The following is a 15987-nucleotide window of genomic DNA, read 5'->3' as shown; positions in this document are numbered from 1 at the left end:
GTCTGGTGGCTCTGGCTGACGGGATCATGTGGGATATTAGGGGTAATAGTCCGGCGGCTGTGACGGGATGATGTGGGATATTAGAGGGAGTAGTCTGGTGGCTCTGGCTGACGGGATGATGTGGGTTATTAGGGGTAATAGTCCGGCGGCTGTGACGGGATGATGTGGGATATTAGGGGGAGTAGTCTGGTGGCTCTGGCTGACGGGATGATGTGGGATATTAGGGGTAGTAGTCCGGCGGCTGTGATGGAATGATGTGGGATATTAGGGGGAGTAGTCCGGTGGCCCTGGCTGACGGGATGATGTGGGATATTAGGGGTAGTAGTCCGGCGGCTGTGACGAGATGATGTGGGATATTAGGGGGAGTAGTCTGGTGGCTCTGGCTGACGGGATCATGTGGGATATTAGGGGTAATAGTCCGGCGGCTGTGACGGGATGATGTGGGATTTTAGAGGGAGTAGTCTGGTGGCTCTGGCTGACGGGATGATGTGGGATATTAGGGGTAATAGTCCGGCGGCTGTGACGGGATGATGTGGGATATTGGGGGTAGTAGTCCGGTGGCTCTGGCTGACGGGATGATGTGGGATATTAGGGGTAGCAGTCTGGCGGCTGTGACGGGATGATGTGGGATATTAGGGGTAGTAGTCCGGCGGCTGTGACGAGATGATGTGGGATATTAGGGGGAGTAGTCTGGTGGCTCTGGCTGACGGAATGATGTGGGATATTAGGGGTAGGAGTCCGGCGGCTGTGACGGGATGATGTGGGATATTAGGGGGAGTAGTCTGGTGGCTCTGGCTGACGGGATGATGTGGGATATTAGGGGTAATAGTCCGGCGGCTGTGACGGGATGATGTGGGATATTAGGGGGAGTAGTCTGGTGGCTCTGGCTGACGGGATGATGTGGGATATTAGGGGTAGTAGTCTGGTGGCTCTGGCTGACGGGATGATGTGGGATATTAGGGGTAGTAGTCTGGTGGCTCTGGCCGACGGGATGATGTGGGATATTGGGGGTAGTAGTCCGGTGGCTCTGGCTGACGGGATGATGTGGGATATTAGGGGTAGTAGTCTGGCGGCTGTGACGGGATGATGTGGGATATTAGGGGTAGTAGTCCGGCGGCTGTGATGGAATGATGTGGGATATTAGGGGGAGTAGTCTGGTGGCTCTGGCTGACGGGATCATGTGGGATATTAGGGGTAATAGTCCGGCGGCTGTGACGGGATGATGTGGGATATTAGAGGGAGTAGTCTGGTGGCTCTGGCTGACGGGATGATGTGGGTTATTAGGGGTAATAGTCCGGCGGCTGTGACGGGATGATGTGGGATATTAGGGGGAGTAGTCTGGTGGCTCTGGCTGACGGGATGATGTGGGATATTAGGGGTAGTAGTCCGGCGGCTGTGATGGAATGATGTGGGATATTAGGGGGAGTAGTCTGGTGGCTCTGGCTGACGGGATGATGTGGGATATTAGGGGTAATAGTCCGGCGGCTGTGACGAGATGATGTGGGATATTAGGGGGAGTAGTCTGGTGGCTGTGATGGAATGATGTGGGATATTAGGGGTAGGAGTCCGGTGGCTGTGATGGAATGATGTGGGATATTAGGGGGAGTAGTCTGGTGGCTCTGGCTGACGGGATGATGTGGGATATTAGGGGTAGTAGTCCGGTGGCTCTGGCTGACGGGATGATGTGGGATATTAGGGGTAGTAGTATGGTGGCTCTGGCTGACGGGATGATGTGGGATATTAGGGGTAGTAGTCCGGTGGCTCTGGCTGATGGGATGATGTGGGATATTAGGGGTAGTAGTCCGGTGGCTCTGGCCGACGGGATGATTTGGGATATTGGGGGTAGTAGTCCGGTGGCTCTGGCTGACGGGATGATGTGGGATATTAGGGGTAGTAGTCTGGCGGCTGTGACGGGATGATGTGGGATATTAGGGGTAGTAGTCCGGCGGCTGTGATGGAATGATGTGGGATATTAGGGGGAGTAGTCTGGTGGCTCTGGCTGACGGGATGATGTGGGATATTAGGGGTAATAGTCCGGCGGCTGTGACGGGATGATGTGGGATATTAGGGGGAGTAGTCTGGTGGCTCTGGCTGACGGGATGATGTGGGATATTAGGGGGAGTAGTCTGGTGGCTCTGGCTGACGGGATGATGTGGGATATTAGGGCTAGTAGTCCGGCGGCTGTGATGGAATGATGTGGGATATTAGGGGGAGTAGTCTGGTGGCTCTGGCTGACGGGATCATGTGGGATATTAGGGGTAATAGTCCGGCGGCTGTGACGGGATGATGTGGGATATTAGAGGGAGTAGTCTGGTGGCTCTGGCTGACGGGATGATGTGGGATATTAGGGGGAGTAGTCTGGTGGCTCTGGCTGACGGGATGATGTGGGATATTAGGGGTAGTAGTCCGGCGGCTGTGATGGAATGATGTGGGATATTAGGGGGAGTAGTCTGGTGGCTCTGGCTGACGGGATGATGTGGGATATTAGGGGTAATAGTCCGGCGGCTGTGACGGGATGATGTGGGATATTAGGGGGAGTAGTCTGGTGGCTCTGGCTGACGGGATGATGTGGGATATTAGGGGTAGTAGTCCGGTGGCTCTGGCTGACGGGATGATGTGGGATATTAGGGGTAGTAGTCTGGTGACTCTGGCTGACGGGATGATGTGGGATATTAGTGGTAGTAGTCCGGTGGCTCTGGCTGACGGGATGATGTGGGATATTAGTGGTAGTTGTCCGGTGGCTCTGGCTGACGGGATGATGTGGGATATTAGGGGTAGTAGTCCGGTGGCTCTGGCCGACGGGATGATGTGGGATATTGAGGGTAGTAGTCCGGTGGCTCTGGCTGACGGGATGATGTGGGATATTATAGTGAATGTGGCTATGTGGAGTGGGCGGGGTTCTACAGTCAGCTTTATATATATATAGATATAATCATTATAATTTGTTATAACTAACAGTAGTTAGTTACTATGGCCGGGCAGCGCCAAGCTCTTCAGCTAGTATTTGTATATATATATTTTTATTTTTTATATATTTTGTAAGGGAAATATAATATTAGGATAAGCTTGCCATCCACATGGTTAACTTTGCACAAAGGGCCATAAAATCTGTGCACTTTTATTGCAGGACATGAAGTTAACAGGAAGCCAAAACCTAGGGGGCTACAAAGAATGTCATTTCTAAGGCCTGTTTCACACATCCATTTTTTGTGTCTGCCAAATGGATCCGTTTCCGTTTTTTGCCGCAAACGGATGCTACCGGATCCGTTTTTTTGATGGGAAAAAAAAAACGGATCCGCCAAAAACATGGTGGATCCGTTTTTTTAACGGAAAACGACGGATTTGGACAGATTTAAAAAAAACGGAAGTGTGATCCAGGCCTAACACCTAGGCCTGGTTACTAGATTTGAGTGAATTTTTCAGATTCGGTTCTGAATACGATCGGCAGCGAACATTGTTTTTGCCATATTCGTCGAACGCAGCCGAACGTCATTAGAGTCAATGGGAATAGAAATTACCAAATATGTTCGGAACCGATCATCAAACATACATTCGGCACGAATAGGGTACCAATATGGCATATTCAGATTCGACAACCAAATCCGAACAAATTCGCTCAACTCTACTGGTTAACCCCAGCTTCAAAGGATGAGTAGATGGTCCTATGTTAATCAAACTGCATACCTCTCTTCCCTAAGGCCTCTTTCACACATCAGTTTTTCGCCGTCAGGCGCGATCCGGCTTTTTTTTGTAAAACCGGATCCGGCGAAATGCAATGCCGGATCCAGTTTTTCCCCATTGACTTGCATTAGCGCCGGATCGCGCCGGATGGCCATGCGTTTCATCCGTTTTTTGCCGGATCCGGCTACTTGTCTCATTCCGGCGTCTGGAAAAAACGGCTACTGTAACGTTTTTTGTCTCCGGCGAAAAAGCCGGAAGTGCCGGATCCGACGCTTCCGACTTTTTGCCACAATGAAAGTCTATGGGCGCCGGAATGCGCCGGATCCAGAAAAAGACGGATCCAGGCACCGGATCCGTTTTTTTAAGTCTGCGCATGCTCAGATCCAATTGGCCAGCCCCCAGGAAACAGATATAACCTGCTAGACGGATCCGGCAGAAAAATGGAAAATTTATGCCGGATCCGTTTTTTCTAAAAATAGCCGGATCCTGCCTGACGGCAAAAAACTGATGTGTGAAAGTAGCCTAAGGCTGTGTGCACATGCTGCGGATTTTGCTGCGGTTCCGCAGCGGTTTTGGCCGCTGCGGTTCCGCAGCGGTTTTGGCCGCTGCGGACCCGCAGCAGTTTCTGCTGCGGTGTACAGTACTATGATTCCCTATGGGAATCAAAAACTGCAATGCAGACGGTGCGGAATTTTCCGCGGTTTTCAATCCGCAGAAAGAATTGACATGTCAATTCTTTCTGCGGATTCCGCTGCGGTTTACCATCTCCTCCATTGAGGAGATGAAAAACCACAGGGAAAAACCGCAGAGCAATCCGCAGGTCTTTTGACCTGCGGTTTCACCTGCGGATTTTATAAAATCCGCACCTAATCCGCATCGTGTGTACACAGCCTTATAGTAAGGGTGGATAAAAAACAGCAACTTTTATTTAGTATTATGCTTTTGCTTATATATCACTATCATATTCTGCAGCGCTTTACAGACATTATCATCACTGTCCCCATTAGGGCTCACAATCTATATCCCCTATCAGTATGTCTTGGGAATGTGGGAGGAAACCAGAGAACCCGTAGGAAAGCCACGCAAACACAGGAAGAACATACAAACTCCTTGCAGATGTTGTCCTTGGTGGGATTCGAACCCAGGACGCCAGCGCTGCAAGGCTGCAGTCGTGCTGATCGCCTCCATGTGACACTGCATTGATGCAGTAATTGATGCAAAAGGAGTCTGACCAACACGTGAAATTGATCACTCTGTGTGTAATGACGCTGTATAATATATGAGATTCACTTTTTATATTGAAGAACTGAAATAAATGAACTGATGACATTCTAATTTTGTGAGAAGCACCTGTACGTCTAGATCTTATATATCTCTATAGCATTCATTGCTGTCCAAAAAACTCTTAACGCGAGTGAAAAAACATATCGAAAACACCCAAATAAGTGAGTTTTTGTAGATGCGTTTTTCCTGCCAAGAGATGCAGAGAGGTTGCAGAAATGTTTGCGTCCAAATACTCAATATGTGCACATACCCTTACGATCCAACGAAGTTAATGAGGGCGGGGGGATGTCTGCGTCTCCGAAGGTCTTAGCCAGTGAAGGGGTTAACAATGACTTTATGCCATTGTCAAAAGTTTTCTTAAAGAAGCAAAGCATGCACAGTTATACATAGCGAGAAAGTGAGCGACAAAGAGAGGAAGAGTTAAATAGCAGTAAACCAGGTGTGGAGAGGCTCTTCTTCAGGACCCAGCTAGGACTGGACTTACCCAGGATTAGGCGGCAGAACACGAGGAGCCCCATAACAATGACACTTGTGAACACTGACATTTTTGATTGTCAGTATGGCGGGAAATTCACAGTAGTTTAACTTTCACTTTTATTTTAAAGGGCCAGTAACTGAAAAGCAATCATAGTCGAATTCTGCTGCTTGCACTGTTCATGGCTGTATATACACAGTGCACATAGTCCTGGGAGCTCTGCATTGCTGATAGGGAGGGGCGGAATCAGCAGAGACATAAGAAATATAATAAACGCCTAGCTTCATGCAAATATAAAGAAATGACACTCAGGCTATGTTCACATGCAGCGGTTTTTTATTGCATTTTTTTTTTCTGCAGTCAAAACCTTCTCTCTTGGCAGAAAAAAAAGGCTACGTTCAAACTGTCCATTTTTTTAGCATCTTTGCAGCGTTTTTGTCCCTTTTTTTGTCATGGAATATATGTTCTTTGGTCTTAGTAGATGTTTAATAAATTTGTTTGTTTTTTTTTTATCAAAAACGCTGTGGGCTTTTTTTTAATGCATTTTTACTTTTTTCGTTGCTTTTTATGGGTGAAAAAAATGCTGAAATAATTGACATGCTGCAGATATGAAAAAAAAAATAGCTCTCAAATTCAGTCGTGAAAACAAAAAAAACAAGCACGTGCAGGAGATTTCTAAAAATCTTGCAGCTTTGCCGCTATTGTAAAAAAGCAGCTTTGAAATTGCATTAAAAAAAGGCAGCATAACAAAAAAAAATAGTTGCATGTGAATTGTGAACATGATCTTAGGCTTCAGCTGCGTAGAAATCGGTCACAGCTTTATTCACAACCAGAAGTAAGCAAAGGATGTGAGCTGTGTGTGATACGTGTGAGCTGTGTGTGCGATACGTGTGAGCTGTGTGTGATACCTGTGAGCTGTGTGTGATACCTGTGAGCTGTGTGTGATACGTGTGAGCTGTGTGTGATACGTGTGAGCTGTGTGTGATACATGTGAGCTGTGTGTGTGATACGTGTGAGCTGTGTGTGATACGTGTGAGCTGTGTGAGCTGTGTGTGATACCTGTGAGCTGTGTGTGATACGTGTGAGCTGTGTGTGATACCTGTGAGCTGTGTGTGATACGTGTGAGCTGTGTGTGATACGTGTGAGCTGTGTGTGATACGTGTGAGCTGTGTGCGATACGTGTGAGCTGTGTGTGATACCTGTGAGCTGTGTGTGATACGTGTGAGCTGTGTGTGCGATACGTGTGAGCTGTGTGTGATACCTGTGAGCTGTGTGTGATACCTGTGAGCTGTGTGTGTGATACGTGTGAGCTGTGTGTGATACGTGTGAGCTGTGTGTGATACATGTGAGCTATGTGTGTGATACGTGTGAGCTGTGTGTGATACGTGTGAGCTGTGTGAGCTGTGTGTGATACCTGTGAGCTGTGTGTGATACGTGTGAGCTGTGTGTGATACGTGTGAGCTGTGTGTGCGATACGTGTGAGCTGTGTGTGATACCTGTGAGCTGTGTGTGATACGTGTGAGCTGTGTGCGATACGTGTGAGCTGTGTGTGATACCTGTGAGCTGTGTGTGATACCTGTGAGCTGTGTGTGATACGTGTGAGCTGTGTGTGCGATACGTGTGAGCTGTGTGTGATACCTGTGAGCTGTGTGTGATACCTGTGAGCTGTGTGTGTGATACGTGTGAGCTGTGTGTGATACGTGTGAGCTGTGTGTGATACGTGTGAGCTATGTGTGTGATACGTGTGAGCTGTGTGTGATACGTGTGAGCTGTGTGTGATACCTGTGAGCTGTGTGTGATACGTGTGAGCTGTGTGTGATACCTGTGAGCTGTGTGTGTGATACGTGTGAGCTGTGTGTGTGATACGTGTGAGCTGTGTGTGATACGTGTGAGCTGTGTGAGCTGTGTGTGATACCTGTGAGCTGTGTGTGATACGTGTGAGCTGTGTGTGATACGTGTGAGCTGTGTGTGTGTGATACATGTGAGCTATGTGTGTGATAAGTGTGAGCTGTGTATGATACGTGTGAGCTGTGTGAGCTGTGTGTGATACCTGTGAGCTGTGTGTGATACGTGTGAGCTGTGTGTGATACGTGTGAGCTGTGTGTGTGATACGTGTGAGCTTTGTGTGTGATACGTGTGAGCTGTGTGTGAGATACGTGTGAGCTGTGTGAGCTGTGTGTGATACCTGTGAGCTGTGTGTGATACGTGTGAGCTGTGTGTGATACGTGTGAGCTGTGTGTGTGATACGTGTGAGCTGTGTGTGTGATACGTGTGAGCTGTGTGTGCGATACGTGTGAGCTGTGTGTGTGATACGTGTAAGCTGTGTGTGATACGTGTGAGCTGTGTGTGCGATACGTGTGAGCTGTGTGTGATACCTGTGAGCTGTGTGTGATACGTGTGAGCTGTGTGTGTGATACGTGTGAGCTGTGTGTGTGATATGTGTGAGCTGTGTGTGTGTGATACATGTGAGCTGTGTGTGATACGTGTGAGCTGTGTGTGTGCGATACATGTGAGCTGTGTGTGTGAGCTGTGTGTGTGATACGTGTGAGCTGTGTGTGATACGTGTGAGCTGTGTGTGTGTGTGATACATGTGAGCTGTGTGTGTGAGCTGTGTGTGTGATACGTGTGAGCTGTGTGTGATACGTGTGAGCTGTGTGTGTGATACGTGTGAGCTGTGTGTGTGAGCTGTGTGTGTGATACGTGTGAGCTGTGTGTGATACGTGTGAGCTGTGTGTGTGTGATACGTGTGAGCTGTGTGTGTGTGAAACATGTGAGCTGTGTATGTACAATACGTGTGAGCTGTGTGTGTGATACATGTGAACTGTGTGTGCGATACATGTGAGCTGTGTGTGTGATACGTGTGAGCTGTGTGTGTGTGATACATGTGAGCTATGTGTGTGTGATACGTGTGAGCTGTGTGTGATACCTGTGAGTTGTGTGTGATACGTGTGAGCTGTGTGTGATACGTGTGAGCTGTGTGTGTGATAAGTGTGAGCTGTGTGTGTGATACGTGTGAGCTGTGTGTGCGATACGTGTGAGCTGTGTGTGATACCTGTGAGCTGTGTGTGATACGTGTGAGCTGTGTGTGATACGTGTGAGATGTGTGTGCGATACGTGTGAGCTGTGTGTGTGTGTGATACCTGTGAGCTGTGTGTGTGATACGTGTGAGCTGTGTGTGATACGTGTGAGCTGTGTGTGTGAGCTTTGTGTGTGATACGTGTGAGCTGTGTGTGATACGTGTGAGCTGTGTGTGTGTGAAACGTGTGAGCTGTGTATGTACAATACGTGTGAGCTGTGTGTGTGATACATGTGAGCTGTGTGTGTGATACGTGTGAGCTGTGTGTGATACGTGTGAGCTGTGTGTGTGATACGTGTGAGCTGTGTGTGTGCGATACATGTGAGCTGTGTGTGATACGTGTGAGCTGTGTGTGATACGTGTGAGCTGTGTGTGTGCGATACATGTGAGCTGTGTGTGTGATACGTGTGAGCTGTGTGTGTGATACGTGTGAGCTGTGTGTGATACGTGTGAGTTGTGTGTGATACGTGTGAGCTGTGTGTGATACGTGTGAGCTGTGTGTGTGATAAGTGTGAGCTGTGTGTGTGATACGTGTGAGCTGTGTGTGCGATACGTGTGAGCTGTGTGTGATACCTGTGAGCTGTGTGTGATACGTGTGAGCTGTGTGTGATACGTGTGAGCTGTGTGTGCGATACGTGTGAGCTGTGTGTGTGTGTGATACCTGTGAGCTGTGTGTGTGATACGTGTGAGCTGTGTGTGATACGTGTGAGCTGTGTGTGTGAGCTTTGTGTGTGATACGTGTGAGCTGTGTGTGATACGTGTGAGCTGTGTGTGTGTGAAACGTGTGAGCTGTGTATGTACAATACGTGTGAGCTGTGTGTGATACATGTGAGCTGTGTGTGTGATACGTGTGAGCTGTGTGTGATACGTGTGAGCTGTGTGTGTGATACGTGTGAGCTGTGTGTGTGCGATACATGTGAGCTGTGTGTGATACGTGTGAGCTGTGTGTGATACGTGTGAGCTGTGTGTGTGCGATACATGTGAGCTGTGTGTGATACGTGTGAGCTGTGTGTGTGATATGTGTGAGCTGTGTGTGTGTGATACATGTGAGCTGTGTGTGTGATACGTGTGAGCTGTGTGTGATACATGTGAGCTGTGTGTGATACGTGTGAGCTGTGTGTGATACCTGTGAGCTGTGTGTGATACGTGTGAGCTGTGTGTGATACGTGTGAGCTGTGTGTGTGATACGTGTGAGCTGTGTGTGTGATACGTGTGAGCTGTGTGTGCGATACGTGTGAGCTGTGTGTGTGTGTGATACGTGTGAGCTGTGTGTGATACGTGTGAGCTGTGTGTGATACATTTGAGCTGTGTGTGCGATACGTGTGAGCTGTGTGTGTGTGTGATACCTGTGAGCTGTGTGTGATACGTGTGAGCTGTGTGTGTGATACGTGTGAGCTGTGTGTGTGATACGTGTGAGCTTTGTGTGCGATACGTGTGAGCTGTGTGTGTGTGTGTTACGTGTGAGCTGTGTGTGTGAGCTGTGTGTGATACGTGTGAGCTGTGTGTGATACGTGTGAGCTGTGTGTGATACTTGTGAGCTGTGTGTGTGCGATACATGTGAGCTGTGTGTGTGAGCTGTGTGTGTGATACGTGTGAGCTGTGTGTGATACGTGTGAGCTGTGTGTGTGTGATACGTGTGAGCTGTGTGTGATACGTGTGAGCTGTGTGTGTGAGCTGTGTGTGTGATACGTGTGAGCTGTGTGTGATACGTGTGAGCTGTGTGTGTGTGATACGTGTGAGCTGTGTGTGATACGTGTGAGCTGTGTGTGTGATACCTGTGAGCTGTGTGTGATACGTGTGAGCTGTGTGTGTGATACGTGTGAGCTGTGTGTGTGATATGTGTGAGCTGTGTGTGTGTGATACGTGTGAGCTGTGTGTGATACGTGTGAGCTGTGTGTGTGCGATACATGTGAGCTGTGTGTGTGAGCTGTGTGTGTGATACGTGTGAGCTGTGTGTGATACGTGTGAGCTGTGTGTGTGAGCTGTGTGTGTGATACGTGTGAGCTGTGTGTGATACGTGTGAGCTGTGTGTGTGATACGTGTGAGCTGTGTGTGATACGTGTGAGCTGTGTGTGTGAGCTGTGTGTGTGATACGTGTGAGCTGTGTGTGATACGTGTGAGCTGTGTGTGTGATACGTGTGAGCTGTGTGTGTGTGAAACATGTGAGCTGTGTATGTACAATACGTGTGAGCTGTGTGTGTGATACATGTGAACTGTGTGTGCGATACATGTGAGCTGTGTGTGTGATACATGTGAGCTGTGTGTGTGAGCTGTGTGTGTGATACGTGTGAGCTGTGTGTGATACGTGTGAGCTGTGTGTGTGATACGTGTGAGCTGTGTGTGTGAGCTGTGTGTGTGATACGTGTGAGCTGTGTGTGATACGTGTGAGCTGTGTGTGTGTGATACGTGTGAGCTGTGTGTGTGTGAAACATGTGAGCTGTGTATGTACAATACGTGTGAGCTGTGTGTGTGATACATGTGAACTGTGTGTGCGATACATGTGAGCTGTGTGTGTGATACGTGTGAGCTGTGTGTGTGTGATACATGTGAGCTATGTGTGTGTGATACGTGTGAGCTGTGTGTGATACCTGTGAGTTGTGTGTGATACGTGTGAGCTGTGTGTGATACGTGTGAGCTGTGTGTGTGATAAGTGTGAGCTGTGTGTGTGATACGTGTGAGCTGTGTGTGCGATACGTGTGAGCTGTGTGTGATACCTGTGAGCTGTGTGTGATACGTGTGAGCTGTGTGTGATACGTGTGAGATGTGTGTGCGATACGTGTGAGCTGTGTGTGTGTGTGATACCTGTGAGCTGTGTGTGTGATACGTGTGAGCTGTGTGTGATACGTGTGAGCTGTGTGTGTGAGCTTTGTGTGTGATACGTGTGAGCTGTGTGTGATACGTGTGAGCTGTGTGTGTGTGAAACGTGTGAGCTGTGTATGTACAATACGTGTGAGCTGTGTGTGTGATACATGTGAGCTGTGTGTGTGATACGTGTGAGCTGTGTGTGATACGTGTGAGCTGTGTGTGTGATACGTGTGAGCTGTGTGTGTGCGATACATGTGAGCTGTGTGTGATACGTGTGAGCTGTGTGTGATACGTGTGAGCTGTGTGTGTGCGATACATGTGAGCTGTGTGTGTGATACGTGTGAGCTGTGTGTGTGATACGTGTGAGCTGTGTGTGATACGTGTGAGTTGTGTGTGATACGTGTGAGCTGTGTGTGATACGTGTGAGCTGTGTGTGTGATAAGTGTGAGCTGTGTGTGTGATACGTGTGAGCTGTGTGTGCGATACGTGTGAGCTGTGTGTGATACCTGTGAGCTGTGTGTGATACGTGTGAGCTGTGTGTGATACGTGTGAGCTGTGTGTGCGATACGTGTGAGCTGTGTGTGTGTGTGATACCTGTGAGCTGTGTGTGTGATACGTGTGAGCTGTGTGTGATACGTGTGAGCTGTGTGTGTGAGCTTTGTGTGTGATACGTGTGAGCTGTGTGTGATACGTGTGAGCTGTGTGTGTGTGAAACGTGTGAGCTGTGTATGTACAATACGTGTGAGCTGTGTGTGATACATGTGAGCTGTGTGTGTGATACGTGTGAGCTGTGTGTGATACGTGTGAGCTGTGTGTGTGATACGTGTGAGCTGTGTGTGTGCGATACATGTGAGCTGTGTGTGATACGTGTGAGCTGTGTGTGATACGTGTGAGCTGTGTGTGTGCGATACATGTGAGCTGTGTGTGATACGTGTGAGCTGTGTGTGTGATATGTGTGAGCTGTGTGTGTGTGATACATGTGAGCTGTGTGTGTGATACGTGTGAGCTGTGTGTGATACATGTGAGCTGTGTGTGATACGTGTGAGCTGTGTGTGATACCTGTGAGCTGTGTGTGATACGTGTGAGCTGTGTGTGATACGTGTGAGCTGTGTGTGTGATACGTGTGAGCTGTGTGTGTGATACGTGTGAGCTGTGTGTGCGATACGTGTGAGCTGTGTGTGTGTGTGATACGTGTGAGCTGTGTGTGATACGTGTGAGCTGTGTGTGATACATTTGAGCTGTGTGTGCGATACGTGTGAGCTGTGTGTGTGTGTGATACCTGTGAGCTGTGTGTGATACGTGTGAGCTGTGTGTGTGATACGTGTGAGCTGTGTGTGTGATACGTGTGAGCTTTGTGTGCGATACGTGTGAGCTGTGTGTGTGTGTGTTACGTGTGAGCTGTGTGTGTGAGCTGTGTGTGATACGTGTGAGCTGTGTGTGATACGTGTGAGCTGTGTGTGATACTTGTGAGCTGTGTGTGTGCGATACATGTGAGCTGTGTGTGTGAGCTGTGTGTGTGATACGTGTGAGCTGTGTGTGATACGTGTGAGCTGTGTGTGTGTGATACGTGTGAGCTGTGTGTGATACGTGTGAGCTGTGTGTGTGAGCTGTGTGTGTGATACGTGTGAGCTGTGTGTGATACGTGTGAGCTGTGTGTGTGTGATACGTGTGAGCTGTGTGTGATACGTGTGAGCTGTGTGTGTGATACCTGTGAGCTGTGTGTGATACGTGTGAGCTGTGTGTGTGATACGTGTGAGCTGTGTGTGTGATATGTGTGAGCTGTGTGTGTGTGATACGTGTGAGCTGTGTGTGATACGTGTGAGCTGTGTGTGTGCGATACATGTGAGCTGTGTGTGTGAGCTGTGTGTGTGATACGTGTGAGCTGTGTGTGATACGTGTGAGCTGTGTGTGTGAGCTGTGTGTGTGATACGTGTGAGCTGTGTGTGATACGTGTGAGCTGTGTGTGTGATACGTGTGAGCTGTGTGTGATACGTGTGAGCTGTGTGTGTGAGCTGTGTGTGTGATACGTGTGAGCTGTGTGTGATACGTGTGAGCTGTGTGTGTGATACGTGTGAGCTGTGTGTGTGTGTGTGATACGTGTGAGCTGTGTGTGTGTGAAACGTGTGAGCTGTGTATGTACAATACGTGTGAGCTGTGTGTGTGATACACGTGAACTGTGTGTGCGATACATGTGAGCTGTGTGTGTGATACGTGTGAGCTGTTTGTGTGTGATACATGTGAGCTATGTGTGTGATACGTGTGAGCTGTGTGTGATACCTGTGAGCTGTGTGTGATACGTGTGAGCTGTGTGTGATACGTGTGAGCTGTGTGTGTGATAAGTGTGAGCTGTGTGTGTGATACGTGTGAGCTGTGTGTGCGATACGTGTGAGCTGTGTGTGATTCCTGTGAGCTGTGTGTGATACGTGTGAGCTGTGTGTGATACGTGTGAGCTGTGTGTGCGATACGTGTGAGCTGTGTGTGTGTGTGATACCTGTGAGCTGTGTGTGTGATACGTGTGAGCTGTGTGTGATACGTGTGAGCTGTGTGTGTGAGCTTTGTGTGTGATACGTGTGAGCTGTGTGTGTGTGAAACGTGTGAGCTGTGTATGTACAATACGTGTGAGCTGTGTGTGTGATACATGTGAGCTGTGTGTGTGATACGTGTGAGCTGTGTGTGATACGTGTGAGCTGTGTGTGTGATACGTGTGAGCTGTGTGTGTGCGATACATGTGAGCTGTGTGTGATACGTGTGAGCTGTGTGTGATACGTGTGAGCTGTGTGTGTGCGATACATGTGAGCTGTGTGTGTGATACGTGTGAGCTGTGTGTGTGATACGTGTGAGCTGTGTGTGTGATACGTGTGAGCTGTGTGTGTGTGATACATGTGAGCTGTGTGTGTGATACGTGTGAGCTGTGTGTGATACGTGTGAGCTGTGTGTGATACGTGTGAGCTGTGTGTGATACGTGTGAGCTGTGTGTGATACCTGTGAGCTGTGTGTGATACGTGTGAGCTGTGTGTGTGATACGTGTGAGCTGTGTGTGTGATACGTGTGAGCTGTGTGTGCGATACGTGTGAGCTGTGTGTGTGTGTGATACGTGTGAGCTGTGTGTGATACGTATGAGCTGTGTGTGATACATGTGAGCTGTGTGTGCGATACGTGTGAGCTGTGTGTGTGTGTGATACGTGTGAGCTGTGTGTGATACGTGTGAGCTGTGTGTGTGATACGTGTGAGCTTTGTGTGCGATACGTGTGAGCTGTGTGTGTGTGTGTGTTACGTGTGAGCTGTGTGTGTGAGCTGTGTGTGATACGTGTGAGCTGTGTGTGATACGTGTGAGCTGTGTGTGATACTTGTGAACTGTGTGTGTGAGCTGAGTGTGTGATACGTGTGAGATGTGTGTGATACGTGTGAGCTGTGTGTGTGTGATACGTGTGAGCTGTGTGTGATACGTGTGAGCTGTGTGTGTGAGCTGTGTGTGTGATACGTGTGAGCTGTGTGTGTGAGCTGTGTGTGTGATACGTGTGAGCTGTGTGTGATACGTGTGAGCTGTGTGTGTGTGATACGTGTGAGCTGTGTGTGATACGTGTGAGCTGTGTGTGTGAGCTGAGTGTGTGATACGTGTGAGATGTGTGTGATACGTGTGAGCTGTGTGTGTGTGATACGTGTGAGCTGTGTGTGATACGTGTGAGCTGTGTGTGTGAGCTGTGTGTGTGATACGTGTGAGCTGTATGTGATACATGTGAGCTGTGTGTGAGCTGTGTGTGTGATACGTGTGAGCTGTGTGTGTGTGTGATACGTGTGAGCTGTGTATGTACAATACGTGTGAGCTGTGTGTGTGATACATGTGAGCTGTGTGTGTGATACGTGTGAGCTGTGTGTGATACGTGTGAGCTGTGTGTGTGATACGTGTGAGCTGTGTGTGTGCGATACATGTGAGCTGTGTGTGTGTGATACGTGTGAGCTGTGTGTGATACATGTGAGCTGTGTGTGTGATACGTGTGAGCTGTGTGCGATAAGTGTGAGCTGTGTGTGATACCTGTGAGCTGTGTGTGATACGTGTGAGCTGTGTGTGATATGTGTGAGCTGGGTGTGTGATACGTCTGAGCTGTGTGTGTGATACGTGTGAGCTGTGTGTGTGTGTGATACCTGTGAGCTGTGTGTGATACGTGTGAGCTGTATGTGATACGTGTGAGCGATACGTGTGAGCTGTGTGTGTGTGTGTGATACCTGTGAGCTGTGTGTGATACGTGTGAGCTGTGTGTGTGATACGTGTGAGCTGTGTGTGTGATACGTGTGAGCTGTGTGTGCGATACGTGTGAGCTGTGTGTGTGTGATACGTGTGAACTGTGTGTGTGAGCTGTGTGTGATACGTGTGAGCTGTGTGTGTGATACGTGTGAGCTGTGTGTGTGATACGTGTGAGCTGTGTGTGCGATACGTGTGAGCTGTGTGTGTATTTGACACCTGTGAGCTGTGTGTGATACCTGTGAGCTGTGTGTGATACGTGTGAGCTGTGTGTGCGATACGTGTGAGCTGTGTGTGTGTGTGATACCTGTGAGCTGTGTGTGATACGTGTGAGCTGTGTGTGATACGTTTGAGCTGTGTGTGCGATACATGTGAGCTGTGTGTGTGTGATACGTGTGAGCTGTGTGTGTGAGCTGTGTGTGATAC

At 48.9% G+C, this 15987-nt stretch overlaps 1 protein-coding gene across 5 annotated transcripts in view; it reads right to left on the bottom strand.

The window, feature by feature from the left end:
• The window catches only part of LOC141091524 (uncharacterized), a 59257-nt gene extending 53654 nt beyond the window's left edge, over positions 1-5603 (bottom strand). For 3 of the 5 annotated variants that reach the window (XM_073577162.1, XM_073577164.1, XM_073577166.1), the window contains exon 1: positions 5216-5433. In XM_073577162.1, coding sequence (XP_073433263.1) covers positions 5216-5339 — 124 coding nt within the window. In that variant the 5' untranslated portion in view covers positions 5340-5433. The other 2 variants (XM_073577165.1, XM_073577163.1) reach the window with 2 other exon arrangements.
• Between the last annotated feature and the right edge of the window lie 10384 nt (positions 5604-15987).

This window comes from Dendrobates tinctorius, unplaced genomic scaffold (genome assembly GCF_039654945.1).
Source record: "Dendrobates tinctorius isolate UK_male_01 unplaced genomic scaffold, ASM3965494v1 ptg000054l, whole genome shotgun sequence".
Classification (NCBI taxonomy): Eukaryota; Metazoa; Chordata; class Amphibia; order Anura; family Dendrobatidae; genus Dendrobates; species Dendrobates tinctorius.
The sequence above is the reverse complement of the archived record's forward strand: the minus strand, read 5'-3'. Positions and strand labels throughout refer to the sequence as shown.